The sequence below is a fragment of the Aquarana catesbeiana genome, linkage group LG03, assembly GCF_042186555.1.
Source record: "Aquarana catesbeiana isolate 2022-GZ linkage group LG03, ASM4218655v1, whole genome shotgun sequence".
Classification (NCBI taxonomy): domain Eukaryota; kingdom Metazoa; phylum Chordata; class Amphibia; order Anura; family Ranidae; genus Aquarana; species Aquarana catesbeiana.
This window is the reverse complement of record NC_133326.1, coordinates 114,937,971-114,965,691: the sequence shown is the minus strand read 5'-3', so window position 1 is coordinate 114,965,691 and position 27,721 is coordinate 114,937,971. Positions and strand designations below refer to the sequence as shown.

General features: G+C 42.6%; 1 protein-coding gene across 2 annotated transcripts in view; it reads right to left on the bottom strand.

The window, feature by feature from the left end:
• The window catches only part of ICE2 (interactor of little elongation complex ELL subunit 2), a 268,772-nt gene that overhangs the window by 116,145 nt on the left and 124,906 nt on the right, over window positions 1-27,721 (bottom strand). The window contains exons 8-12 of one of the 2 annotated variants that reach the window (XM_073619024.1): window positions 22,648-22,820; window positions 17,766-17,988; window positions 16,596-17,072; window positions 15,162-15,340; window positions 443-572 (exon numbers count right to left, since the gene is read on the bottom strand). In XM_073619024.1, the coding sequence (XP_073475125.1) occupies window positions 443-572; window positions 15,162-15,340; window positions 16,596-17,072; window positions 17,766-17,988; window positions 22,648-22,820 (1,182 nt within the window). The remainder of the gene's footprint in view (window positions 1-442; window positions 573-15,161; window positions 15,341-16,595; window positions 17,073-17,765; window positions 17,989-22,647; window positions 22,821-27,721) is intronic. The other variant, XM_073619025.1, reaches the window with a different exon arrangement.

Genomic DNA, 27,721 nt, shown 5'->3' with positions numbered 1-27,721 from the left:
AAATGCACACTTCAAGCTATTTGCTGAGCTGTATGCATTGCATACTAGCACATTATGTGCAACTTACCTGCAAACGAAGCCGATGCGTTGTCAGCGCTGGAGACCACATCCATCTTCAACCGTCTTCCTTCCGGGTCCAGGGACTCAGACTGTGCGACTGGCCAGAGCCACGTGACGTCTATCCCGCGCATGCGCGGGGGAGCCGCTATTCACAATGCAGGAATCTGAAGGAACGGCACAGGCGGCTGTTACTTCAGAGCGCATGCGCTGATGACGTCATCGGTTGCATTTACAGCAAAAATCAGCCGAAAGGTACAATGGATAGATGGGAGTTTACAACCACTTTAATTAGTCCAGTTATTTGATATCTTGTCACTGCCAGCTTCCCACCATTACGAGCAAGGTTTTCAAAACCATATATAATTGCGAATAGTTTACTTACCCACATAAAGTGTACAGTTAGAGTGTACTAGGCTCTCAGTCCACAGTCGGCAGCTCTCGCTCTCTGTCAGTGACTCCACCCCATAACAATACTGGTAATCCATCTTGGTGAGCACAAAAACAGGAGTTTGCTAAAAGAAAACAAAAATCCTAAATCACCAAACAAGAAACAATTACCAAAATGAGGGATTAAAACAAAGAATAAAAAGAAGCAGCACACAAACTTTCAAACTTGTTGCTGCTAGCCATAGCGTAACCTTCCTAATTAACATTACAGTGCCAAACCTTCCGCCACACTTTAGCACTGGTGACCTAACCTTCCCAAAACACAAAAAGGGACAATCTCAAAAAACAAGATGGAGTTGAGTGTAGAATTGGTCACAGCTTAAAGTTATATTAAACCCTCAGATTTTTTTTTTTTTTTTTCTGCATCGGGGGAAAGTATATAAAAGTGTCTGCTAGGTGAGGATGCAATCTACCTGTCAGCTGCCTGTGATTGACAGATAGATCACAGCTAAACGCATGGGAACTTCTCAAGGAACAAACCTCGGTTGAGAACTCTGCTCTATGCTGTGTGCATCAACAGAAACACATGGGACCAACTCACTAATGTTTATCGCATGAGATATTTGTTAATTATACAAAATATCTCATGCGATATGTAAACTGTCAATTCACCACCTGTAAATACAGCATTAGCAGTAAATACCACAATGTAAAGATTGCAAAAAACACAAAACATGTAATATTAAAGTGAATTCACTGAAAAAAAAATTTTGTTATCTTGTGGTCTAGGCCACTGGCTGTTTAACAAATGCATTAAGAACTGAAACAGCTTCCGGTTCCGGCACGGTATGGGAGTAGCTGACTCCTCTCACGGCTCCCGCAGACCTCAACATTAATCTGGCATATATGAAAAAACTACTTGTTATGAGATAATGAATGTACCTTCGTCCTATTACTAGATAAGAAATTGAACTATTGTGGAGGCAGCATGGACTCTCGTGGTGCGATATGAACTTACAAAAGTCAGTTTACAAAAAATACCCATAACATGTTAACGCTCTCTAGTCAAGTATTAACCGTTGAAAAGCCTTCCTTACTTTCCGAGGGCATGAACTTTTGTCCATTGAAGCATTTTAATATTTTTGAAATAATTGTGGACATTAACAAGTTCATTAGAAATTTAGTAATAAAGAAACATTACTTTAATGCAGATACAGATTCTCAATGTGACATGGTTGTGACACCTCCAGTACATGAAGTAGGCAGTGACCGTTTACAACAAAGCTTTAGGGAATGTGCCCTGGGTGAATTGGAGGATGTTTCTAGGGAGGGAGGAGCTGTTGCTAGTATCAATGTTTATCTTAATCTTGAGAGCCGGTTCACACGGGGGCAACTTGTCAGGCGACCTAGCCGCCTGACAAGTCGCCTCCCGTTCTGTACAATGGAACCATTCTAATCGGAGCGACGCAAGTTGCTCCGACTTAGAAGAAAGGTTCCTGTACTACTTTGGGGGCGACTTGCATAGACTTCTATACAGAAGTCGTCTTGCAAGTCGCCGCGGCAGTCGTGTGCAGGTCGCCTCGGTGAGGCGACCTGCAAGTCGTGCCGCTTCTAATGTGAACCGGCGCTAACTGTCATGTACCAGATAAGACCAGAACTGTGTGGACTGCAACAGAGGAAACCCAGACATGTATAATTGAAAATATAAATGATTTATTAAAGATAAATGAATAAATATAACACAACCACCTCCAATATCACTCAGTGCACCACAACCAATACAAAACAGAACCCCACAAATAATAATAATAACAGAACAAATATATACAAGTAAGGGAAATACCGAGATCATAAACAGAGCCAGGCTAGGGTCGTCAACGGGAGGTCAGCAGCTGGGGAAGGGAAACAAACAGGACAAGAGAGGATGGATGGATCACAGGAGGGACGGGTCAGATACAAGGCTCAGGGTCCAGAGCAAGGAAACAGGCAGGGAACAGGATCAACAGGCTCCAGGAATCAGGTCTCAGGTACAGGAATCAGGTAAACAGGATGCAGGCTGCAGGTCAGGGCTCAAGGACAATACCTAGGCAAGATAAGTGTGCACCTGCCGGGTATTTATACTACAGCTGCTAATTAAAGTCAGGTGACACCTGTCTGCAGAGGGGAATACCTGCTCCATACTGCCAGGATCCCTCCGCTGGTGGACGCCAGTACTGTGGCCCAAAGGATCGATATTACCAGCGAAGGGGGACCTTTCTTGACATTGACTCCATTAAGTCTTGTAAAACCTGGTCTGATTTTACCCTGTCAATGCTCGATGTCCTGAGATGGACAAATTCCAGAAATTGGTAGAGAGAGATCTTACCCTGCTGGCGTCTGGTCGACCAACTGGCTCAAGCATTGTACAGGATAATCTATCTAGAAGTGAGAGAGAAGCTCTTAAAAATCTTGAAGATGATATGTCTATCATTATTAGAAACTCAGATAAAGGTGGGTTGGTAGTTATGGAGGCAGATGCATATAAAACAAGAAGCTGTCAGGCAGTTGTCTGATGCTCACACTTAAAATATATATAAGTTTTATATAAAACGTAAAAGTGATCCCACTAAGGAATATAAAACATTAACAACTTTGATCAATGAGGGGATTAATTTGGGTGTGTTTGACAGCAAGTTCGGCAACTGTCTTATTCCTGAACATCCAGTGATGTCAATTTTTCATCACCTTGCCAAGACCCACAAAGGGTTAGATCCATTACAGGGGAGCCCCATCTCCAGGATTGGCTCTCTCAATGAGAGCCTGGGCCAATAGCTGGATGGTGTTCTGTAACCTATGGTTAGCACACTCCCTAGTCACTTAAAGGATACTAATCACCTTTTAAACATTGCATGTGACACACAGTGGGATGTGCATGCTATGTGGATCTCCTGCGATGTATCCAGTCTGTATTCGTCAATTCCACATGGATTGGCCATTGAAGCAGTTGGATTTTACTAGGAACATCATAATTTTACTTTTGAGGTTGGTTTATATGTGTTGGAAGCTTTGGAGTATCTTTTAAACACAAACGCTACATAGATGATCTTATATATTTATCATGGATAACCGTTTTGGCACTGTGGAGCATTTCCTTAAATATCTGAATAATGACGACAGAAATCTTCAGTTTACAGGCCAGTCAAACAACGCGGACATCTGCTTTTTAGATGTCCATCTGTGTGGCCATGGTTCTGGTGTGCAGACCTCCCTGTATAGAAAACCCCTCTCAGGTAATACACTGTTGATGGCGGGATCAGGACACCCTCGCCATACAGTCAAAGGCATTCCAGTAGGTCAATTTTTGAGGGTTCGCTGTATATGCAGTGACCAACGGGTTTTTGAGGAGGAAGCGGAGGCTCTTTACGTGGCTAAACGGCAATCATTTGTAAGCACTTCACGCTGCACACCAGATCAGGGAGTGACGGTTCGAGCTAAGAGGAGCGGGCGAGAGTGATTTCTAAGCCGTACATCTTGGGTCCAGTGGAAAAATTGTCTGGGAGCTAGCATACCCCCTGTTTGAAAAAGGATACCATTTATATGTCGACAACTATTATACCAGCCTGCCCCTTTTTCATCACCTTTACGGTAAAAAAAAAAAAAAACCCGGTCTGCGGTACTTTAAAAAAAAAAAAAAAAAAAAACTGGAAGGGATTCCCACAAAATCTGTTGACAAAAAAATAGCAAAACAGAGAATCTGCATTCATGAGGAACGAGGAGGTGTTGGCCATGAAGTGGAGGGACAAGAAAGATGTCCACATCCTCTCTACCACCCACAATGACACCGTGGTGGAGATCCAAAGAAGACCCCATTGTAAAGCCCGAATGTGTCCAGGACTACAATATGTACATGGGGGGGGGGGGGACTTAAACGATCAAACAGAGAGGAGATAAGGGCGCTCTGGTGGAGGTGGGTAGCTGGTCAGAAGGATGATAGTGATGAGATGGCACTTCTGGCAGCACTTTGGTTAGAGGAGAAGCAACTCTGAAGATATAAAAAAGGAAAAGAAAGGCGCCTCTAAGTACAGTATGTAAAATTTAATAGAGTGCACAAAGGGTTAAAAGCACTTACAAGATTGTTGAGTGTTAAAAGACATGATAAAATCAGGAGTCCTCATCTGTGGCATGTGTCCATCCTCAGCACGGTGGTAGAGAGCAGTGTAGAGCCGTCCAGCAGCTGTAAAGCGTTCTCATGCGTGTTGAAAAGAGGAGGCAGCAGGGAAGCCTGTATTCACTGCGGGACACACAAGGCTGATGGTGTCAGTGTAGAGAAGGGGGTGGTAGTGCGTTTCGGAGCATGTGCGGCTCCTTCGTCAGACCTACGCCCACACTCCTCAAGCTGGCTTATAAATGGTGAGGGGGAGGAGCAAGGGGAGGAGTGTGGGCAGATACTAAATACACAATGATAAGGGAAGTGACAGATGTATTATGAGGACGGCCAAGACGACCGTGCACTCGCAAAATGGATTATTAACGTCAGTGCTATATACAATGAAGTCCTGAAGGAATTTGACACAGGGGTACAGGGCACAGATGGCAGTGGTTAAATTAACAATAATAAATAAATAAATAAATAAATATACAAACATAAGATCGACATTGAATTAATATACAGGTGTGTTACATGGTCGGCTGGGTGTCTATATGAATGTGTTATAAAGGCGGTCGGGCGTTTGTACACATGCAAATAGGGTCGTAAGTCTAATGTTGAGTTGACAATGAATAAATCTACAGCCATGTTACAAGGGCGGCCAGGCGTATATACACATGTGTTACCAGGGCAGCCAGGCATCTATGTGCACATGTTACAAAGGCAGCTGGGCGTTTGTACACATGCAAATAAGGTCATAAGTCTAATGTTGAATTAACAATGAATAAATAATAAATAAATATGTAGCCGTGTTACAAGGGCAGCTGGGGAGCTATACACCTGTGTTACAGGGGCGGCCAGGCATCTGTTGTAAGGGGATAAAAAAAAAAAAAAAAAAAAGGAATAAGCGATTACTAATTATGTCTGTAACAATGATAAAACAGTGATGAATATTACTTTACTATGAATAAGTGTATAGGTGTGTGTTACAAGGGCGGCCGGGCGTCTATACACTAAAGACAGATAGAGGAAAATAGTGCATGCTTATACAAGTTGTACGAATTGTGCAGATTATGCCTGTAGCAATAATCTCACGGTGAGAGGTATTACTCAACTGTGTACTAGAATATAGAAGTGTTACAGGGGCGGCTGGGCGTCTATAAACTACAGAAGGATAATAGGAGGTGGTGGATACTTATACAAATAGTGCAGATTATGCCTGTAGCAATACTCTGACGATAATAGATAATAATAGACTGTAAATAAGTATGCAAGTGTGTTACAGGGGCGGCCGGGCATTTACACACCCACAAATAAGGTCACAAATCTACTATAAGGAATTAACTTATAGGAATAGGTAATAAGATGTAATGGATGCTCTACAAATAGTATTTGATTGTGACAGATGGCAGATATGTACATGTATAACAGGCAAACACCATGACGTATGGATATGATAATAAGGAGGGATGAATGATAAATGAACCATAATATTACAGTCTGTATGTTAAATGTGGTATCATCTAGAGTAAGGTGCTAATTTCCAATTCTTCATTGATACCTCCAGGCAAAAGTACGTCAAGAGCGTATATGCAATAAGTCTCCCGTTGGCAGAGACGTTTAAATCTCTCTGCCGCAGGGAGAGTGGCTGGTATGGATTCGATGATCCATACTTTTAGGCCTACGGTAGATTTAGGGTGATGTTGGGTGAAATGTCGTGGGACGCTATGATGGTCTTTACCGGCCTCGATGAATCGGCGGTGCTCTCCAAAATGCTGGCGTAGGGGGCGTATAGTTCGACCTACATAGTGGAGGCCGCAGGGGCAGGTCAGGCAGTATACTACATGGTCTGTAGAACAGGTGTAGAATTCTGAAATTTTGTATGTTTTATTTTTAATCGTGAATGTTTTTTGACCATGTTGTACAAAACTGCATGTAAGGCAAAGGGGTTTGTGGCATTGATACATCCCAATCATAAAATTGTTAATCATTGTCAACTCAACATTAGACTTACGACCCTATTTGCATGTGTACAAACGCCTTGGCCGCCTTTATAACACATTCATATAGACACCCGGCCGACCATGTAACACACCTGTATATTAATTCAATGTCAACCTTAAGTTTGTATATTTATTTATTTATTATTGTTAATTTAACCACTGCCATCTGTGCCCTGTACCCCTGTGTCAAATTCCTTCAGGACTTCATTGTATATAGCAATGACGTTAATAATCCATTTTGCGAGTGCACGGTCGTCTTGGCCGTCCTCATAATACATCTGTCACTTCCCTTATCATTGTGTATTTAGTATCTGCCCACACTCCTCCCCTTGCTCCTCCCCCTCACCATTTATAAGCCAGCTTGAAGAGTGTGGGCGTAGGTCTGACGAAGGAGCCGCACATGCTCTGAAACGCGTTACCACCCCCTTCTCTACACTGACACCATCAGCCTTGTGTGTCCCGCAGTGAATACAGGCTTCCCTGCTGCCTCCTCTTTTCAACACGCATGAGAACGCTTTACAGCTGCTGGACGGCTCTACACTGCTCTCTACCACCGTGCTGAGGATGGACACATGCCACAGATGAGGACTCCTGATTTTATCATGTCTTTTAACACTCAACAATCTTGTAAGTGCTTTTAACCCTTTGTGCACGCTATTAAATTTTACATACTGCGCTTAGAGGCGCCTTTCTTTTCCTGACTTAAACGATCAGATGCTACAGCCCTATTTATCAACCAGAAAGTCCCGTTATTGATACAAGAAAGTTGCGTTTCACCTGTTTCCCATGGCCCTTTTTAATTTGTTTGTCTGCTACCAAAGAGCAACTCAAAACCAACAAATCACCTACCTCAAGTATATTGAAGATATCGTCACTTCCCTCATTTACCAACAAGGTCCCGCCCCAGGAAGCATTCGCTCTGATAGCGCGAGTCGACTTAATGAGCAACACTTTCCCTATAAAATTCCCCCCACAGAATCTGGAAGAAGACGCCAAAAGAAATGCCGTGTATGCAGCAGAGGAGGAGTAAGAAGAGATACCAGCTATTATTGTCCCCAATGTCCATCTGGACCTGGCCAGTGCAGCGGAGATTGCTTCAAAAATTATCATACATACATTCAATATTAGTTCCCCTTATTATTAACAGACTGCTATTTCCCCATTTGTCTACCATGTTACTACCTTCCATGTTAATTAACCGTTAATTAACTGACCCTGGCTTGTTTACCGATGATGTCTTTGCTTGCCGATTTAAACCACGTTTCTGACTTCCACGTGCACCAACCTCAGCCTGTTTACCGACGATGCCTCTGCCTGACGATTTAAACCACGTTTCTGACTTTCACATTCACCGACCTTGGCCTGTTAATCAAATTGAATTTGGTGGTGCAACGTTTCTTGACCAGGTACCCAGGCTTACAGGAACTTCTGAGGCAGGCCAGAAAAGTCTGTGGCCATTTCCAGCGGTCATACAATGCCAGTGCTCGGCTGGCTGACATTCAAACGGAAATTCAACCTGCCCACCAACCACCTCATTTGTGACATGCCCACCAGGTGGAACATTGGCAATGCTGCAGCGGCTGCACACACAGCAGAGGGCCATAAATGAGTACCTATGCGTGTATGGTACCAGGACAGACTCAGGGGAGCTTGGCTTCTTTTTGCCACGCCAGTGGCTACAGATTAAGGATGCATGCACTGTCCTGTCACCATTTGAGAATGCCACAAGGATGGTGAACAGCGACAATGCATGCATCAGTGACACTGTCCCTCTAGTCTTCCTGCTGGAGCACACGCTTTGTGGAATCAAGGACAGGGCACTTAGGGCAGAACAGTGTGATGAAGAGGAGGACTTCCTTTCCTCTCAAGGCCCCCTTTATGCAGATAGCATTCCTGCCTGCAGGGTCGCCAAACACACAGAAAGAAGAGCAGGAGGAGGAGGAGGAGGAGGAGGAGGAGGATGGATGGATGGATGTGGAGGATAACCAGCAGCAGTCTTCAAGGGATGGTTTTCAGTTCCCAGAAACCCAAGAAGTTGTACATGGCTGGGAGGATGTGGTCCCTGACAATGTCATCCTCAGTGACCCAGAGGACTCAGAATCTCATGCCACTGTAAATTTACGCTGCATGGGCTCCCTGATTCTGCGCAGGACCCTAGGATTTGTGGTATCAAGGAGAGGGAGCATTACTGGCTCGTAACCCTTCTTGATCCACGTTACAAGGGTAAAGTTGCAGAACTCATCCTGCCTTCGCAGAGGGAGTCGAGGATTAAACATCTTCAGGAGGCCTTGAAGAAAAGTTTGTGTAACGCCTTTCCAGACCCTGGGAGGTTACCATTTCCTGGTGTTGGACAATGTGTTTGAGGTTTCAATCGGTCAGAGGAAGAGCAGTGGAGAAGGTGGCCGGCTGACCGATGCCTTTAAACAATTTTTCAGTCCTCAGCGCCAAGGACTGATGGGTTCAAGCAACCATTGCCAGTGTCTGCATTAAAAATGGTGCAAGAATATCTAGGGTCAAGATCAGACTTGGAGACCTTTCCAACAGAGCATCCACTGGGTTACTGGGTCTTGAAGATGGACCACTGGTGTTGGAATTCTACATGAATTAATATCATATTTCTGGATTTTGTACATATGTTTCCTTATTCCCAAGACCAGCCATGCTGACACTTGCAGTCCCACAGTTTTAAAAGGTACAGAGGAATGAGGCCCCAAACAGAATCTGCATAGCAAAAGGGTTTGTCTCCAGCCCACCTGGTGTGCTAGAAGCTTCAAATAGCTTGATGACAAAGACGGCCCGGGGCGCATGGACTGCAATACTGACCCCAGAGGCCAAGTATGGCAAGACAGTCAGCAATATAAGGAGGATTGTCATGTGAACACAGATTGGTCCAAAGCAAATGGGACTTGCAATGGGGGGAGTTTGAATGAGTGATGAGTGAGTTTTGTAAAAAGGATTGTTACAGAGAGCTCTTTCTTGCTGCAAAGCCTTACCATGAGGATGTCTCTCTGCCATCTTGGGACTTTGCTCTGACTGATGGCTTGGGCCTAAACTCCATGCGGCACAGAGCTCTCTCTTTCAACATCTTGAGATCAGCCAATACCCTGTGATAAGTATATTTTTGTATTGTGTTCTGATTGTAAACTATGTAACATTGTAATACCTTTTTAATACTTTTATGTTAGTTTCCTAATTCCTTGGGAAATAAATAAGACTTAATTATTTACTAAGCAGATGTGTTTATATCATTGTGCTTATCAGACTCTTACAGATTAGCAAATTATAGGGACTAGACAAATTGATACATATATGCAATAGTTATATAGGATATAATAGATTGTATAATATTGCATCGGTTATTTCAACTGGCCAGAACTTGCTCAATATGCAATCGAGCTACTGGCCTATCCTGCATCCAGCATGCTTTCTGAACAGAAATTCAGTGCTGCTGGAGGGTTTGTAATGGATCAAAGAGTGCACCTGTCCACAGGCTATGTCGATAGGCTCACATTTATAAAAATGAATCAGTCTTGGATCAGCAGCTATCAAGCCCCTGATGCTGATGTAACTGATTGAATTTGCTAGGGATCTGGGATACCTTGAAGTCTGCCTATGCTGCCTATCCTATTCCTCCTGAATCTTGATGATGCTAGCTTCCAACAATATTTTTGGTTTAGGGCACCACCAACACCCAAGGCCCAATTTTTCTGCCTCTGTTTAACAGTGGCATGTATCAATTTTTTAAATATTTAACAGCAGGGTCTGTTCCTACGCCCAACAAGAGTAACTGTGAGGAGGAGTTACAGTGTTCAGGCACCACCAAAACCCAAGGCCCAATTTTTCTGCACCTGTTTGACTGGGGCATGTATTTTAACATTTTCGAAATAATATTTAACAGCAGGGCCCATTCCTGCGCCAAACAAGAGTAACTGAGGGGTTACAGTGTTCTGGCACCACCAACACCTAAGGCCCAATTTTTTTGCAGAGTATATAGTGCAGTATGTATAGTATAGATTTTAAGGGAAACTCCACACCAAAAAAAAAAAAAATAAATAAAATCCATACCAGACCCTTATTCGAGCAAGTAGAGGAATAGGGGGCTTGAAATTTTGGAAACCTGGGTTTCTAAATGTGGCAAGTTTGTGGCTATCCATGCTTTACAGATTCTATTTAATTGTCTCTCCTTTATTTGCTCTTACTATAGATTTTACTCGAATTACCGTGACAGGATTGCTGTCAATAACCCCCCACCCCAACAGCTGTCTTATGTTTCTTTTACCACACCTTAACTTGTTTTTAAGCTGTTTTCCCTATACTCCCCATTATCTAGTAAGTATATTACTTTCTCTGATGGTGTTGGTGACCAGGTTATCGTGGCCCTTCATACTTATTTTGAATATTTTTCCCTAGCGTATTAAACATACAGTTATAAGTGCACCCTCGTCAATTTCCCCCTAACTAACCCTCCCCCCCACCCCTCCTTCCCTATTTGTGCTCCCCCTTCCCCTCCAATCCTTCCTGCTATTTCCCTTCCCCCTCCCTTTCCTCCTTCCCCCTTTCCCAATTGCAGTTTACAATTCTTTAATAGTGTGGACATACACACCATGTTTTTGATGCACTTTTTGACTACGCCGATTACCATGTTATGTACGTCCCCATTGGTTGTTTGGTTTGCTTTGTCCTAACGGTTTTTAGAAACTGTAGACTGGCTATTTCGGGGGGTAGTTGAAACAGTACGCGATGCTTATTATATTATGTTATAGTATATTGTATTGTATCTTATTTACAGTGGGGACAGAAAGTATTCAGACCCCCTTAAATTTTTCACTCTTTGTTATATTGCAGACATTTGTTGAAATCATTTAAGTTCATTTTTTTCCTCATTAATGTACACACAGCACCCCATATTGACAGAAAAACACAGAATTGTTGACATTTTTGCAGATTTATTAAAAAAGAAAAACTGTAATATCACATGGTCCTAAGTATTCAGACCCTTTGCTGTGACACTCATATATTTAACTCAGGTGCTGTCCATTTCTTCTGATCATTCTTGAGATGGTTCTACACCTTCATTTGAGTCCAGCTGTGTTTGATTATACTGATTGGACTTGATTAGGAAAGCCACACACCTGTCTATATAAGATCTTACAGCTCACAGTGCATGTCAGAGCAAATGAGAATCATGAGGTCAAAGGAACTGCCTGAAGAGCTCAGAGACAGAATTGTGGCAAGGCACAGATCTGGCCAAGGTTACAAAAAAAATTCTGCTGCACTTAAGGTTCCTAAGAGCACAGTGGCCTCCATAATCCTTAAATGGAAAACGTTTGGGATGACCAGAACCCTTCCTAGAGCTGGCCGTCCGTCCAAACTGAGCAATCGGGGGAGAAGAGCCTTGGTCAGAGAGGTAAAGAAGAACCCAAAGATCACTGTGGCTGAGCTCCAGAGATGCAGTCGGGAGAAAGTTGTAGAAAGTCAACTATCACTGCAGCCCTCCACCAGTCGGGGCTTTATGGCAGAGTGGCCTGACGGAAGCCTCTCCTCAGTGCAAGACACATGAAAGTCCGCATGGAGTTTGCTAAAAAAAACACCTGAAGCACTCCAAGATAGTGAGAAATACGTTTCTCTGGTCTGATGAGACCAAGACAGAACTTTTTGGCCTTAATTCTAAGCGGTATGTGTGGAGAAAACGAGACACTGCTCATCACCTGTCCAATACAGTCCCAACAGTGAAGCATGGTGGTGGCAGCATCATGCTGTAGGGGTGTTTTGCAGCTGCAGGGACAGGACGACTGGTTGCACTCAAGGGAAAGATGAATGCGGCCAAGTACAGGGATATCCTGGACGAAAACCTTCTCCAGAGTGCTCAGGACCTCAGACTGGGCTGAAGGTTTACCTTCCAACAAGACAATGACCCTAAGCACACAGCTAAAATAACGAAGGAGTAGCTTCACAACAAATCCGTGACTGTTCTTGAATGGCCCAGCCAGAGCCCTGACTTAAACCCAATTGAGTATCTCTGGTGAGACCTAAAAATGGCTGTTCACCAATGTTTACCATCCAACCTGACAGAACTGGAGAGGATCTGCAAGGAGGAATGGCAGAGGATCCCCAAATCCAGGTGTGAAAAACTTGTTGCATCTTTCCCAAAAAGACTCGTGGCTGTATTAGATCAAAAGGGTGCTTCTACTAAATACTGAGCAAAGGGTCTGAATACTCAGGACCATGTGATATTTCAGTTTTTCTTTTTTTAATAAATCTGCAAAAATGTCAACAATTCTGTGTTTTTCTGTCAATATGGGGTGCTGTGTGTACATTAATGAGGAAAAATGATTTTAGCAAATCACAAAATTTAAGGGGGTCTGAATACTTTCCGTCCCCACTGTATGTTCTTCTTTTCCATTTGTTAGTCATTTTGATGCTCCTAAAGAAGCGTAAGGCACGTAACAAGTAGAGCGAGCTGGAACATTCTTTCAATCACTTCCCTGTAATATAACCACACACCTGGATCCATCACTATAATGGAATGATCTCATTTATCTCCAAGTTTCTATGAAGTTGTTAATTGGTTATGTACAGTAGCTGCACTTTATTATATATTTGATTTATGAATGTGGATTTTAAAAATATATTTTTATTGTAAACATAGAAAATCTATATTTTTGTATAAATTGTTTGGTCGTGCCTATAAAGTCCAAGCCTCCTGTTCAACTTTTCTGTCTCAAACTAATAGGACGTGGCACTGTTTATTCTACGAGTATTCATAGGACCACTCTGTGCTGATACAACTAATATTTTCATTAGCCACTTGCCGACCAGCGCACACCTATATACGTCCTAACTTTGAGGACGGATATCGTTGTTATGGCAGCAGCTAGCTGCCATAACCCGGTATCCTCGTATTTGGCGGTCGGCTACAAGATAAAAGTGGTATCTGCAGCGGATTCGCCGCAAGATCACTTTTAACAGCCACGGGAGAGGGCCTCACGCCGTGGTCTGGTGCTTCCGACGAATTACCGGAGCAGTCGGCAGCGGCGATCCGGTCCTTCTCCTGGCTGGGCAAGGAGACGAGTGAGGGGAAGATGGCCCCCACCCGTCTCCATGACATTGCAGGGCGGAAGCAACGTCAAAACATCACTTCCACCCATAGTTTTTAAAGGGCCATTTCTTTAAATGACAATATTTTTTTTGTTTGTTTTTTTTTATTGCATTTTAGTGTAAATATGAGATCTGAGGTCTTTTTGACCCCAGATCTCATATTTAAGAGGTCCTGTCATGCTTTTTTTCTATTACAAGGGATGTTTGCATTTTTTAAAACAGTGTAAAAATAAAAAGGTAAAATAAATAAGAAAAAAAATGTTTTAAACGCGCACCGTCCCGACGAGCTCACGTGCAGAAGCGAACTCATACGTGAGTAGTGCCCGCATATGAAAACGATGTTCAAACCACACATGTGAGGTATCGCCGCAATCGGTAGAGCGAGAGCAATAATTCTAGCCCTAGACTCCCTCTGCAACTCAAAATGGAACCTGTAGAATTTTTTAAACGTCGCCTATGGAGATTTTTAAGGGTAAAAGTTTGACACCATTCCACGAGCAGGCGCAATTTAAGTGTGACATGTTGGGTATCAATTTACTCGGCGTAACATTATCTTTCACAATCTAAAAAAAAAAATTGGGCTAACTTTACTGCTGTCTTATTTTTTAATTCAAAAAACTATTTGTTCCAAAAAAATTGTGCTTGTAAGACTGCTGCGCAAATATGGTGTGACAGAAAGTATTGCAACGACCGCCATTTTATTCTCTAGGGTGTTAGAAAAAAAATGTATATTGTTTGGGGGTTCTAAGTAATTTTCTAGCAAAAAAAACAAAAAACAAAACAGTTTTTATCTTGTAAACAACAAATCTCAGAAAGAGGCTCGGTCCTTAAGTGGTTAAATTTGGGTGGAAGCGACCAGGCATTCTATTGATGTTTAGTGATTTATATTATAGTTTACCCATTTTTACAGTTGGTATTACCAATTATACAATATTATACTAACTTGGTTTTGTTATTAATAGTATTGAAGCATGGACTTTGTGGGCTCAGCCTGGACGGGTTACATGACTGAAATTCAGACTAATTGTAATGTTGATACAGAACAATAAATAGGCATCAATCAATACATAGCAAAGATGAAATGTTTACTCAAAAAGAAATCCAATTTTCATTGGCATATAGACTTTTTACAAAAATATGTTCATGAGAAGATTAGCTCGCTTGGCCTGAGAGTACAGGTATACCCATCTTTCCAGAATGCTTCTTCTGAGTTTAAAGTAGCCTGGGAAAATTTACTCACACAATGCAGCGTAGAATTATTGAAACTACCGTATTAATTATTCAGTATCAATATATTAAAAATATAGATTTTTTATGTTTACAATAAAAATATAGTTTTGTATAAATGGTTTGGTCGTGCCAATAAAGGCCAAGCCTCCTGTTCAACTTTTCTGTCTCAGAATAATGGCTTTTGTTCTAGCTTTATAGATTCCTTAGCAGTGCAAAATACTGGTTGTACATCTGTCCAGTAAGTAGAGACAACCCACCTTTTTAGTCACTTTTTTTGCATTTCGGCTCCTTGCTGTAAGATTAGTATGAACACTGCTCTGAAGCAGTAGGAGGATGTCATCCAGACTGAAGAGTTTGTATACAATGTTCTCATCAGTTTGCACTGTGTACTCACTCTCATCCTCTTCTAAGGCCAAGAGATCGTTAGGCAGCAAAACTAAAAAGGGAAAACCTTTTGTAAGATATATATGAAATTACATAGCAAATGGAAAAACTGTAAAAGTGAGTTAGGCAGAGACATTAAGAAAAGGCTTATTTGGTCAGATATGGCCAAATCTGGATGCTCGGCACCTGCACCAGCATTTTTATATTGGTGCCAACTAAAACAATTACGAAAAAGAACTGCGAATACACACACACACACACACACACACACACACACACACACACACATTTTAGATAATTGAGATATGCATTGGAACTGAAAGACTAGTATGCCATGACATATACAACATGAGGCTGCTACTCAGTGGAGTATTAGGCCCCGTTCACACCTATGCGAATTAGATGTGGCTTACACCACATCCTATTCACAGAACATTTTAAAATACCTTCATTTGAATGAGGCTGGTTCAAATATGTGTGTAGCATTCGCACTGCGCATTGCCCAAAAAACATGTGCGTTTTCTGGGCATTGCGGTGCAAATTACAAGCACATAATCTTCTATGGAAACGCATCTGATTCGCAGATGCATTCCGTTGCAAACAGGCATTCTCTCTTTCTCCTCACTACACCTCCCCCCTCTCCCTGCTCAGCTGATCCGCAGATAGAACAAAGAGGTACCGCTGAACAGCTGCTTTTTCTCTTCGCAGAGAAAACGGAGGTGGAATTCGCACTGGACTGGTGTGAACCCGGCCTTAATGTAATAATTGGTGTGGCTATTCACACATTTCACATAATAGCTGTAGAGTTTTACAAATAGCCATGGTAAAGATTCAAATAATGTATCTCAGTCCCCCCAGTTGTAATCCATGGTGATGTTAGCCGATGTAAACTGGAACTCCAGAGAAAATATTTTTTCTACTTTTGGTTGGAGCGGGGATAGGTTAAAAGCTCTGTTTGCAACCTTTTTTCAGAGTTTCGCTTTTATTTTCTGTCCTGGTGACTATGGCTATTAAAACAGAAAGCTAGAGGAAATCGAACATTTCACATCTGTAACTGGCACAGGAACTTAAGAAGCATCTCCCAATAGAGACAACTGTTTAAGCGACAAAGGTAACATTTCTTCCACATTTTGGTAATTTCCCTTCATTACTTGCAGTGTTTCTTGGATAGAAAGTAAGGTTAGAAACAGCAATAAAATAAAGGACATAAGTTCCAACCATTCCATTATAACTGCTGTAAACATACCATCTGTATTTTGGCAAGATATTTGTGAGGAAATGAGAAAAACATGGATGACAAAACCTACATTTTTCATTACCTCTGGAGCGATCAGCAGTTTCTTTACTCTTAGTCGCATGTGATGAATCAGAAACCGAAACTACAGGCTGGCAGCGCACTGGGTTTTGAGGCAGCTGTACAATCTTCCCTGCATTTTCTGTGCTTGTGTGCTCCATCTTCTTTGTCCCAGGTTTCAGAAGCTGTGTTTGCATCTTCAGAATCTGCCCCAGTGGGTCCACATCACTTGAAATCTTCCTATTTTTTTTTTTAGGTGGCTGCTGCAGTATTTGTGCAGGCGAGGAAGTGATGGCCCCACTCACTGAAGGAGGTCTCCCCTCAATGCTTTTGTTACAGTCATCATCAATCACAAGTCTCTCCTCATCAGAATCACTGTGAGACTCACTGCTGGTAAAGGACTGGATGATTTGTGATTTACTGCTTGTTGCAGACATATCCGACACCTGCCAAACGCTCTGTTCTTGATCGATTCTCTCTGAATCAAGACCTTAAAAAGAAAATAAATAAGGTCTGATGTATTTATATGTTTTTACCAAGAAACAGAGTTGCTTCCCCAAGTCATTCATCAGACTCAATTCTATCCTGAAAGTTTCAAGCAAATTGGCAGCTCTGAGGAAACACACTGAAAACCCCATGCAATCATTATTGTATTAGAGATATTGTAAATTAAAGGGTTTGTAAAGGTACATTTTTTATTTTGTTTTAAATAACAAACATGTCTATACTTGCCTACTATTCAATGGAATCACGCAGAGCGGATGGGAAACTCCTCTATTCGCCCCCCCCCCCGGCACTCCTGGCCCCTCCTCTGTGTCCAGTGCCCCCATGGGAAGCCGCTTCCCATGGAGGCACTCGTGCATGCTTGCCTCCGAGTCCCTCTGCTGCATCAATTGACACAGGCAGAGGGACTCGGCCCTGTCTCTCTGGCATCACTGGCTTTGATTGACAGCACTGGGAGCCAATGGCTCCCCGTTCCCCATCAAAGCCAACAAGACCGGGAGAAATGATCTGCGGACGTGCATGGCACTGGATCAAAGGGGTCTCAGGTAAGTTAAGAGGGGCTGAGGGGGTGATGCTGACACCTAAACATTTTTTACCATAATGCAAGGATTGCATGAAGGTAAAAAAGGTTTAGACTTTACAACCCCTTTAATTACAAAGTTCACCAAATCTAAATTACCTAGCTCAACTTGGTGCGTGTTATTAATAGCCGCTTTCTCCTTGTCTAGCTGGACGTTGGAAGGGGGCTGCAATAAGAAATCTGGAGACTGGTCATCGGACTTTGCAACATCTGACTTATCAACTTTCATGGATCCAAAAGTTTCCAGTTCTGTCACATCATTCTCAAAATCTACTTCCTTGCTGTCACATGCAAATTTTCTATCTGCGTACACTCTGTCAGCCTGAAAGAGTAACAAAAAATAAAAATTAGGAATGTGGTGAATACATAAGGAGTCAAAGTGTTACTAAACCCACAGTAAACTGTAAAATCAGTCTGTATATGCAGTAAAGCATACTTGATATACTCACTATGGAAGCTAAGGGATTAATCCTGCACATTATGTAAAAAGTCTGTTTGATACTGTCTTAGCTGATCCACCCCTTTTTTTACGGACCCCAATTCATCTCCTGATAGAACATTTGGGGGCACTCTGCTCATGCTCAGTTTGGTGTGTATTGCTACAGAGATTTTTTTTTTCTTGGGAGAGTGCATGTGATCAGCACAGGGCCAATCAGCACTGACCAGACAGAGGGTCAGAGGTCCTGCAGCCTCATAAATCAGTCAGGGGAGAATGAAAACTCCTCCTACAAGTTTTAACTTGGCCTGACACTGATACTAGTCACAAGACTGCTATATACTGTTGATGAGAAAAGGTATTTAGCAGTTTAGATGTACTAAAATAATTGAATTTCCATGTTCTGTGTACTGTGGGAGACCAGATATAGTGAATGCAGGGTCCTGGGTTTAGTAACATTTTAGGCTTCAGCTAACATATTAAAAAGGACGCGTTTATTTTTAGTAAAAACTCCCCTGCACTGTTTAATCACAGATATCTTTGCATTCTGTGAATGAGTTCATGTAATGCAAAGTGCTCTGTGATTGAACAAGGGGAGAGGAGAGGGGAGATGGGAGGAGAGAGGAGAAAGTTTCAGGGAGGGCACAGGTGCGTGCGACTCTGCCGCCTCAGTAGATGAGACTAGAAGTGCTGTACAGCGATAGTTATTCTCCTGGCACTCAGAAAAAAAATATAAACTGCAAAACAACAGAGTTAAGTCCGTGGGGTGCCATGCACCTCATTGGACTTAACCCCTTTGAATCGAGCACATTTTACAAAGTAGCTGAATTCCTGGAGTTCAGATTCAAGGTAAATGCCAAAAAGGACCCACTATTTAAAGTCTACTTGCCCTGCTTGACACTTCTAACACAATTCAGACATACAGAGTTCAGCAAACCTATTTTAATGATAATTAAAAACATAATACAAAACAAAGTCTAGCTAAAGTACATTCATTTTAGCTAGCGTATGGGTCCTTTCACACTGGGGCGGTCTGCAAGCGCTATTGCGCTAATAATAGCGCCTGCAAACCGACCCGAAAGTGCAGCTGCTTTAATTCCAGTGTGAAAGCCCCGAGGGCTTTCACACTGGAGCGATGCGCTGGCATGACAGGAAAAAAAAGTGTATACCGCTCCTTCACCGCTCCTGCCCATTGAAATCAATGGGACGGCGCGGCTATACCGCCGGCAAAGCGCCTCTGCAGAGGCGCTTTGCGGTGTGAAAGGACCCTTTAAGTTCTTCATACACTGCCATTTTATTCTCATCTCATGACTGCCTTGCTGATAGTGCTACTTCTGGAAAGCACATGTGCCACCTAGTGGTATCTAATTGATAAAGCATCACTAGAGGTCTAGATCAGTGTTTCTCAACTCCAGTCCTCAAGGCGCCCCAACAGGTCATGTTTTCAGGCTTACCATTATTTTGCACAGGTGATTTGATCACTTTCACTGCCTTAGTAATTACCACAGTCGTTTCATCTGAGGGAAATCCTGAAAACATGACCTGTTGGGGTGCCTTGAGGACTGGAGTTGAGAAACACTGGTCTAGATGTCCAGCACAAACATGTCCGTTTTAGTTTGAGGCCTTGTTCACACAGGTGTTTAGTATGTCTTTCCAAGTTAGTAAACAGCTTCAGAATAAACAGTCATTGGTCACTATCACGATTCTTAATGATGTGCAAACTCAAAATGTGCATTTAACCTTTATGCTGCAGTATACCATTTCATTCCACTACACTGCTTCCACTAGTGATTCCTTTTACAAAAAGATCATTTGGAAGCCCAATGGATTGCCCTTTAGGACTGCAGAAAAACATGAAATGTATCGAGTACAGATTTGTGGTAATAGGGCAAGCACAATTTAAAAGTGGACTACGAAAGCACGTACCTTAAAGAATTTAACCCCCCCCAAAAAAAAAACAGATTCTGTTCCTTTAAAGCATGTTATACAGCACAGTGCTTGTGCTGTGTTATTTGGCCCCCTGTATACCCTAAAAAACCTGGCTGATCCTGCCTGACTATACCCTCTCCTCTGCAAACAGACCACGATAATCATGGCTGCTAAGCCCCCCATACCGTGGTCTGTTTGCACGATTCCGTCAGCCACAGCTCTCGCTGTATCTGTGTCCTCTGTCCTCTTCCCCCTTCGCCACCCCGCTTGTACCAGCGCCCGCCCCAGCTCCTGCTTCTCTCTATCTGCTATAACATCTTCTCATCTCCTCTGTACCTTACCAACGTGTTCCTGTGCCTGTTTAATGTAAAAAATATGCCTATCTGTACCTTGTATGAGTGCGGCTCCCAGCGCTCAGCCGATTGTCGGCTCTCTGCCTCGTCTCTTCCCCTTCTCCCCGTTGACGTCAGCCCCGCCCACTGCAGCTGTGAGCCGGAGAGAGAAGGAGGAGAGAAAATAGGCTGCGCGCCCCAGAGCAGAACTTATATCGTTTTTTTTTTTACAGAACACAGGCACAGGGACACATCTTATTAAAAAAGGTACAGAGGAGATAAGATGATTTCATAGAAGTGGGTTAACAACCACTTTAAAGAGTTAGTTCATCTTTTCAGAAAATAAATAAAAATGTGAACAGTAGAGGAAAAATGGTTTCACCAGAACTAGGAAACACCTACAGCAACAAAAAACTGACAGAAATTCTAACTTCTCCACATAACTAAAAAAAAGTGTCCACATTGGATGTAATTTCCATAACTATCTGTCCCTGCGTAACCCCAACTACATGGAACAGGAAGTGTGAGGAAATCTCCCCAGTGAAAACACAAGCAGGAATATAACCCACACAGAGGTTCTAACTTTTCCACTTTTTTCTGTTTCTGAAACTACAAAAAAAAAAAAAAAATTGGGTGGAACTGGACTTTACTGTGTTCAATCAGCCTGTCTGGGAGAAGAACGATTATTTTATTCCTATAGTGGGACACACTACAAGGCTGCTCCTATGGTCACATTTACCCCCACTGACTGTTAACTGCTTTCCTAGAAAACAGGATAAGAACCCACTGTCAGATTTCTTTTTTTTTTATTGCCTGTGTCACCATAGTTTGTTTTCCTTTCCTTCCCAGGAAAACAAGACTGTAAGGGAGTAAAAATCTCCCCAGAACGAGTTCCGACTCCTGGAACAAGTCTGTAGGAGTTACACAATTAAACACAGGCAAACTCAACATGTTTTGCATTTATACAAGACACACCAGAAGTGTCCCTCACATTTCTCTACAGAAAGCCAATGTCATAAGTCAGTGGTCCCCTACCTGCAGGCCGTGGGTGGGATGCAGCCCTTTAGACACCATTCCTCCCACTGAACAAAGCACTATTCCTCCCACTGCCACCAACGGGGTAATATTCCTCCCAATGACACCAATAATGGGGTATAACTTCTTCCACTGACCCAATGATGGGGCACTTATCCTCCCACTGACACTAACAATGAGGCAGTATTTCTCCCACTGACACCAACGATGGGACACTATTACGTTTACTGACACCATTAATGGAGCACCATATCTCCCACTGAAACTAACAATGGGGCACTATTCTGCCCATTCCTAGTAACCAAAGGATGCAATTTTTTTACAGCCACTGACCACCAAGCCTGAGGTATTATCTACTCGCACTGACCAGTCCAGCCCCTCTACAGTCTGAAGGACAGTATACTGGCCCTTCGTTTAGAAAGCTTGGAGACCCCTCTCATAAGTTAATAAGACTGAAGGGAAGTAGAACAGTCATCCGATTCAAGCAGACTTACTGTACAGTTTGGTTTACAGAGTAAACATCTTTTATTTGCACTCTTTAGGTCTAATAAATATACAGATATATACAGTATACTGATTAATAAGTGCAAAAAACATACATGTTGATCATGTCAGAAATCTTGGCAGGTGATGATGTCCTGTGCTCTCGCCTATGCGGCACTCTTCCAGCTACATTGTTCTCTGCTCTCTCTGAGCACTACAGAGCTCCTCCCCTCTATGTTATGGATAAAAGGAGATGGGGTAGATTTCTGTAGTGCTTTCGTCCTAGGGTGTCATTGTTGCTTCTCCATAGATACATCACAGTGAGTGAGCACTGTCACCCTAGGAGAGGACGCATGTTACTGGCAGAATCACTAGGTAAAACGAACAGGAAAAAGCCAGAAAAACTGAAAACTGAAGCAGCCACCACATCCATGCTGGCTACACATTCTACAAATTTTCCTTTAGATTTCCCAAAACCATATTATATGATGTCAAACAAACATTTTTAAATTGTAGGCAAATCAGGCAGGCCCTTGCACTACATAGATAAAGATAAATCTTAAGGAAATTTAACAAACAAAATTGTATAATGTGTAGCAAGCTTATAAGCTGCACTATATAACACTTTCCTGGGTTTAGATATGCTTTAAATCGTGAAGACTAATTGGTTGCTATTGGCAGTTGTTGCACTATTACAGGAGTTTCCACAATTCAGCTCCAACACAGATAAATGATCAGAATAAACAAAGCAGAAAAAAATACTCACATGCCTTTCCTCCTCCCCCCTGTCCAGACACACAGTTCGTAAAACCACTTGAGTGTTCTTTAACATAAACTGGTCCAAAATGACCTCATGAAAAATTTGGCTCTTTTCTCTTGTGCTGAGCACCTTCTTGGGGAGGGGAGAATCCAAATACACGACTCTTGAGGGCTTGTCACCTGATGAGAATGAGAATTAAGAGCAGTTACATTTCTGAACACCTGCAGAGGTTATATGCACATGTCAGCCCCTGGAATGGGCAAAAAGAGCTCTTGGGCACATGCTCTGCTTTTATGAATACCTAAAATGTTCAGCTTCAACCAAACCAAATACTCAAAACTTTACACCTTCAGAAATAGGAGTTCACACACTTAAATATACTTTTGGAACAACTTCCCTTGATCTTTTAGAGATTTTGGCTCTTATTTGTTCCTCGCCTTATTTGTATAGGGTAGGCTCTAAAAACATTTAGCAGAAAAGTGATGTAGCCAAACCATACCTCCCAACTGTCCCTGATTTTGAGGGACTGTCACTGATTTAGAGCAATGTCCCTCTGTCCCTCATTCCTCCTCATTTGTCCCTAATTTTGGTCTGATCTATATAGTTGTATATAAAATGTAGTTTCCCAGTGCTAAACCTTTCATCCAATTTCTAAATTGCTGCATTAGTACAATTTTAAAAGCCAATATAATGGAATAGTATTGGTAAAAAAAAGCACCTGTGGATTTAAATTAACCTTTTTTTGGGGGTAAATTCTCCTTTAACCACTTGCCGACCGCCGCACGCCGATGTACGTCCAAAGTTTGCCGGCGGATATCGTTGTTATGGCAGCAGCTAGCTGCCATAACCCCCGGTATCCCAGTTTTCGTGTGGCGGTTGGCTTTCAGATAAAAGTGGTCTCTGCGACAGATTCGCTGCGAGATCACTTTTATCGGTGGCGGGAGGGGGCCCCCCTCCCGCCACGATCTGGTGCCTTTCGCCGTTTACCGAAGCCGTCAGTAGTGGCAGAGGCAATCACGTCTGTCTCCCTTGTGTGCCTGGAGACGAGTGAGGCTAATATGGCGCCCACTCATCTCCATGACACTGCTGGGCGGAAACGACGTCAAAACGTCACTTCCGCCCATACGTCTTAAAGGCATATTTTTTCAATGTCATTTTTTTAAATTACTTTTTTTTTTTTTTTAATGGAATTTTAGTGTAAATATGAGATCTGAGGTCTTTCTGACCCCAGATCTCATATTTAAGAGGTCCTGTCATGCTTTTTTCTATTACAAGGGATGTTTCCATCCCTTGTAATAGGAATAAAAGTGACACAATTTTTTTTTTTTTTAAACAGTGTAAAAATAAATAAAATCATGTAAAATAAGTAATAAAAATTTTTTTTAAACCCCCCCCCCCCCGTCCCGACGAGCTCACGCGCAGAAGCAAACGCATACGTGAGTAGCGCCCGCATATGAAAACATTGGTCAAACCACACATGTGAGGTATCGCCATGACCGGTAGAGCAAGAGCAATAATTCTAGCCCTAGACCTCCTCTGTAACGCAAAACATGCAACCTGTACAATTTTTTTAAACGTCGCCTACAGAGATTTTTGAGGGTAAAAGTTTGACGCCATTCCATGAGCGGGGGCAATTTTGAAGCGTGACATGTTGGGTATCAATTTACTCGGCGTAACATTATATTTCACAATATAAAAAAAAATTGGGCTAACTTTACTGTTTTTATTAAAAAAAAGTGCATTTTTTCCAAAAAAAGTGCACTTATAAGACTGTGCGCAAATACGGTGCAAACAAAAGTATTGCATTGACTGCCATTTTATTCTCTAGGGTGTTAGAAAAAAAATATATAATGTTTGGGGGTTCCAAGTAATTTTCTAGCAAAAAAACCTGTTTTAAACATGTTAACACCTAAAATCTAAAACGAGGCTGGTCCTTAAGTGGTTAAGGGGGTGTGGCAGGGGGCGTGTCCTATGCCTACATACATTTGCTAGTAGGTGTCCCTCATTCCCACCTCAAAATGTTGGGAGGTATGCCAAAGACTATCTGACCTCATATAGTGTGCCACATCAAAAACATTTCCTGTTTTCCCACCACTATCCACTGCAATGCATCCATGATTGGTGAGGTTTATATACTCAAAACTTTCACAGTGGTGCCGAGAGGTTCTAGGCAGTTGTATCAAAAAGCTTCAGTATGTGGTTATGTCCTGTCCTATTTATTTTAAAATTCATATTTTCTGACACTTTTTCCAATGGTTTCTCTGCAGCCTTCAGTTCTATTCTCTGGCATTATTTTCCATAATGCCTCAACCACTGCAAGTTCTATTCTTTAGTACTTTATCCATGTTCCCTAGAACCCTAGGTTCTATTTTCTGGTAATATTTCCTATTGACCCTCAACTGGCCCCAGGTTCTATTCTCTAGCACTATTTTCCATGGTCCCTTCAACCACCCGGGTTCTATTCACTAGTATAATTACCCATGGTCCCCCAACAGCCCCGGGTTCTATTCTCTTGCAGTATTTCCTATTGTCTCTCAATCCCAGGTTTTATTCTATGCCAATATTTCCTATGGTCCTCAAGAGTTCCAACTTCTATTCACTTGCTCAATTTCCCATTGTCTTTCAACCACCCCAGATTCTAGTCTATGCCACTATTTCCCATAATGTCTAATAGCCCCGGGTTATATTCTCGGACTACTTTTTAAAGTCTCCCAACCACTCCAGGTTCCTTTCTTTGGCATTATTTCCATGGTCCCCCACAAGCCCCAGGCTTTATTCCCTGGCGTTACTTCCCACTGTTGCCCAATCTATTTGCCACTATGCCTAATGATTCCTAGGAACCTAAGGAACAGGTTCTGTTCCCTTGGCATTCGTTTCCATGGCCCCCAAACAACCATACCTCTTACTCCTCTCCTGTCTGTGATAATGACTACCACTGTGGAAGTTGATCATCCTCTGTGCAGAACACTATGGTGACAATCCGCTACCACTAGCATCTTGATGATTTTTGATGTGCTGACTGTCTATCTCTACTGTGTTTACTGCTTGCTGGTACCCTGCCTTCCCCACAGCTCCCATACAAGATGCTAACTTTGGAGTGTTTTGCTGTATTTTTATGATGCTACCAGAGAACAATAATATCCATGTGTGTTTATTTGGTGGATATCCTATTTAAAATGTCTGTCTACTGATGAAGTGAACTTTGCTTAAAAAAAAAAAACACGTTGAGTGCCAAGACTCCAATTGAATGTTCTCTGATGTTTATATGACACAACTACGTATGACTTTTTATGGATTTTTTACAAGATTTTTTTACCATGTATCTCAATAAAAGGTTATACTTTTTTAGAATTCGTTGATTTTTTGTTGTTTGGTGCAACTCCTGTTAAAATCCCATGGGCAACCCTATTTTTTGAGATTTCCCAAACAACCATAGGATCTATTTTTGGCATTTCTAGCAATTTGTCTCTACTTCTCAAATCCAAGGCACTGCATAAAAGGAAAGATGCTTAAAAAAAAAAAAAAAATAGAGTTACTAACTGGTAATGTCTTTTCCAGGACAGCCACCTATGAGAGACCTCGGCTCCTCTCTTCTGAAACACCACCCAGCCTAGATTTTAAAAAGGCATGCTTCCCCGCTGCCTCCTTAAGTCTTCAAGAGCAACTCCGGCCAGCTGGGGAGACACAAGAACACATCCACATAAATTACTTTTTGATGGTTCCTGAGTCAGGAACCCAAAAGGAAACCAACCAGGTTGGGTACACGGTGCTGTCCTGAAAGACTCCTGGAAAAGACGTTACCAGTAAGTGACTCTAATTTTCCCATATCGTCTTTCAGGAAAGCCACCTATGAGAGGATAAGTGTGCACTTACCCTTAGGGTGGGACTACGGCTTACAGGACTCTGTGTCCAAAGAGCCTGATCCCTTTGCGGACAATAAGATTGGCCTCTAGTGTCAGGTAAAAGGTGGCGCTGCACAGATCTGGCGCGGAGTAACATCAGCTTCTCTGATATCTCCCTACATATAGGGTTGTCCGATTGTTAGCCAATACCATTTGGCCCAGGTACTGCTAGAGATTTTAACCCTTACTTTAGTCCCTGCAAAAGAACAAGGCAGGAAACCCCTTGACACATGAACCACAGTTCAAAAGGAAAGTCCCACGAGATGCAATAAGTAAAGTTTGGTCCTACTTGGGGGACTGCAGACCTAAAACTGGCCCCGCTGCCTTAACGCCTCCAAATCTCAGATAAGTGGAGCATAAAATATAATAATATAATATACTATTGAGGGATCCCCTTAATTGCCAGACCGTCAGGTTCCCAGGGCCCTCAGGAAAGACAACATCCTTAAAGCCAGTGGGATACAATGAGAACGACTGTAGTGTTCTTTGCCCACCGATAAGACTGCGGGTGGGCGAGATGGCATAGCACCTGGGGGAACTCCAGCACTGAGCGATGGCATCTACCCAAGAGTGCCAACCCTATACCAGTTCAGGCCCAAAGAGGAAGTTTTACAGGAGTAAACCAGATTTCCCGGAGAAAACTTGAGATCTCAGGGTTAGCCGCCCTATAGACGGTCCAGATGGAAGTGCCCCGCAACTGCAAGAGGATGTCTCCACTGAGTTTAGTCTTAACTTCTGTGATCAGACGAGATCGGGTGCATTCAGGGTGCTGTGGCTATAAGCCACCATTCCTACCTGGGTCACCCTTGTATTTCACAGGAAGGGCTTTCCTGTCTGCTATGCGATTCAAGAATCGCTTCTGGCCCAGGACAAAGAACAAGTCCCCTGTGGGAGGGAGAGCGCACAGTCTTGGACATGCTGCTTGTCACCCACCACTTGGGGGGCTGCCTGTCCTCTAACAGACCGTGCATCAATGCGTGTCTGCAATTGTGTCAGATAATATTCTGAGATGCGCGACACCAGTATAAATCCCAGAGTAGTTCATTTTCCTACGATAAAAAGAATCACTGGTCCCTTTCAGAAGAGAGAGTTCATTCTCTTGAGCATGGAATCCAACAATACCCCTCCGTCTCCCAAGACTAGGCCGGCAAGTCTGGATCTGTGGGGAAAAAAAAAAA